Here is a 1,790-nt window from a genome sequence, read left to right as displayed (position 1 = left end):
TTTTTCTTATGGCAACTAAGAACAATGATATGCAATCTTTGAATTGTACAGTCCAATAGGGTGTGCAAATTAGGAGGAATTGGGGGAAGAAATTTGATGGGTTTGTGCAGGGTATCAGGAGTTCAGCGAAATGAAATTTCCAGTGTTTGGCGCTGTTCTGACCTTATAATTACACTGAACTCTCTTGAAGAACTTCTTTGTGCTAAATGTTAGTTAAAAGATTTAGAATTAAGTATCCTCAGTACACGTTCTCTTATCTGTTTGGTCCTGACCCCATAAATAACAGGATTAAGGGCAGGGGGAACAACCACATACAGATTAGCCACAAGTATGTGGATGTAATGAGGGATGTTGTGGCCAAAGCGGTGTGTCAGGAAGGAGAAGAAGGCTGGCACGTAGAACGCCACCATGACACAGACGTGGGAGCTGCAAGTGCTGAGCGCCTTGATCCGGGCATCCCAGGACTGCAGGCGGAAGACAGCGCGGAGGATTTGGACGTAAGAAAACCCGATCACAGAAAGGTCGATGTAGCCCACTGAAAAGGCAACCAAGCCGTAGATGACATTGACTCTTATACTGGCACAGGCTAACTTGGCCAAACCCATGTGTTCACAATAGGTGTGGGGAATAATCCGGACACCACAGAAAGGAAGTCTCAGGATGAGGAATATGAACGGAGTCATGAACATCAAAGTCCTGACTATGCTGAGTACGCCCAGAAGGGCCACCACCTTATTGGTGAGGATCATGCTATATCTCAGGGGGTTGCAGATGGCAACATAGCGATCGATGGCCATGACCGTCAGCACCACGGACTCCAGGCTTGTGCATGTGTGAATAATGTACATCTGTGTGATGCAAGCACCAAACACAATCTCCTTGAGATTGAACCAGAAAATGCCCAGCATCTTGGGGATGGTGGCTGTGGACAGGCCAAGGTCTGTGACAGCCAACATGGCCAGGAAGTAAAACATGGGTTGGTGGAGCCGACACTCAGTGTAGATCACAAAGAGGATGGTACTGTTCCCCAGGAGGGCTACTACATAGACCACAAAGAAGGGGAAGCCCACCCACATGTGCACATCTTCCAACCCAGGGATCCCAATCAGAAGGAAGGAAGAAGGGTGGAAGTATGTATTGTTGGGATGAAGCATCTCAATGGCAACTGGTTACGGACACATTTCTTGCATGAGTGTTCTGGCTTCCTTTGGAGAGACTAACCTCTTTTCTTTGCTAGAGAAACAGAAAACCCACACTTTAATTCCATAATCTAGCAGAGGAAATGTAGAGAGGAAATGTGAGGCTCCGTTAAAGAGCCACTCTCATTTCAAAGTATTTACCTCATCCACATAGAAAAGCATGGAGAGATCTCCAAACACAGCAATCCCACACTTCTTATGTATCTCCTTCCTTTCAGTCTCTGTGGAAGAATCTGCATATGACATTATCAAATATTTATCATTAATTTTAGTTGTTCATCAGGATGTAAGACATCAACAAGATGGCGTGTTGGTGTGTGCGTATTTGTGTGTGAAATATCACTGATCTGAGATTGAGGGGTAGATGGTTTATGACCCTGTCTGATGCTTCAAAGAAATGACACAGTTTTGCAACATGGACTTGAAAAACTAAAACTCTTTTATGTGGGAAAAAACCCACAAAGAAGGAGGATTGAATAGCAGGTATTTGGATCTGAACCAAGGAGTTTAAACACATTGGAAGATTATTATAAATTTTCAGCAAAATAACACTCCCTCCTAGAACAAAAAAGTCTCTTTACTCCTGTATTT

General features: G+C 44.1%; 1 protein-coding gene across 1 annotated transcript; it reads right to left on the bottom strand.

The window, feature by feature from the left end:
• Nucleotides 1–209: 209 nt before the first annotated feature.
• LOC101619299 (olfactory receptor 52E5-like) lies at nucleotides 210–1,154 on the bottom strand. Its single transcript, XM_004683640.1, has one exon. The coding sequence runs from the start codon at nucleotides 1,152–1,154 to the stop codon at nucleotides 210–212; it is 945 nt and encodes a 314-aa protein (XP_004683697.1).
• Between the last annotated feature and the right edge of the window lie 636 nt (nucleotides 1,155–1,790).

This window comes from Condylura cristata, unplaced genomic scaffold (assembly GCF_000260355.1).
Source record: "Condylura cristata isolate star-nosed mole 26May11 unplaced genomic scaffold, ConCri1.0 scaffold00015, whole genome shotgun sequence".
Classification (NCBI taxonomy): Eukaryota; Metazoa; Chordata; class Mammalia; order Eulipotyphla; family Talpidae; genus Condylura; species Condylura cristata.
This window is presented reverse-complemented; position numbering and strand designations above follow the sequence as displayed.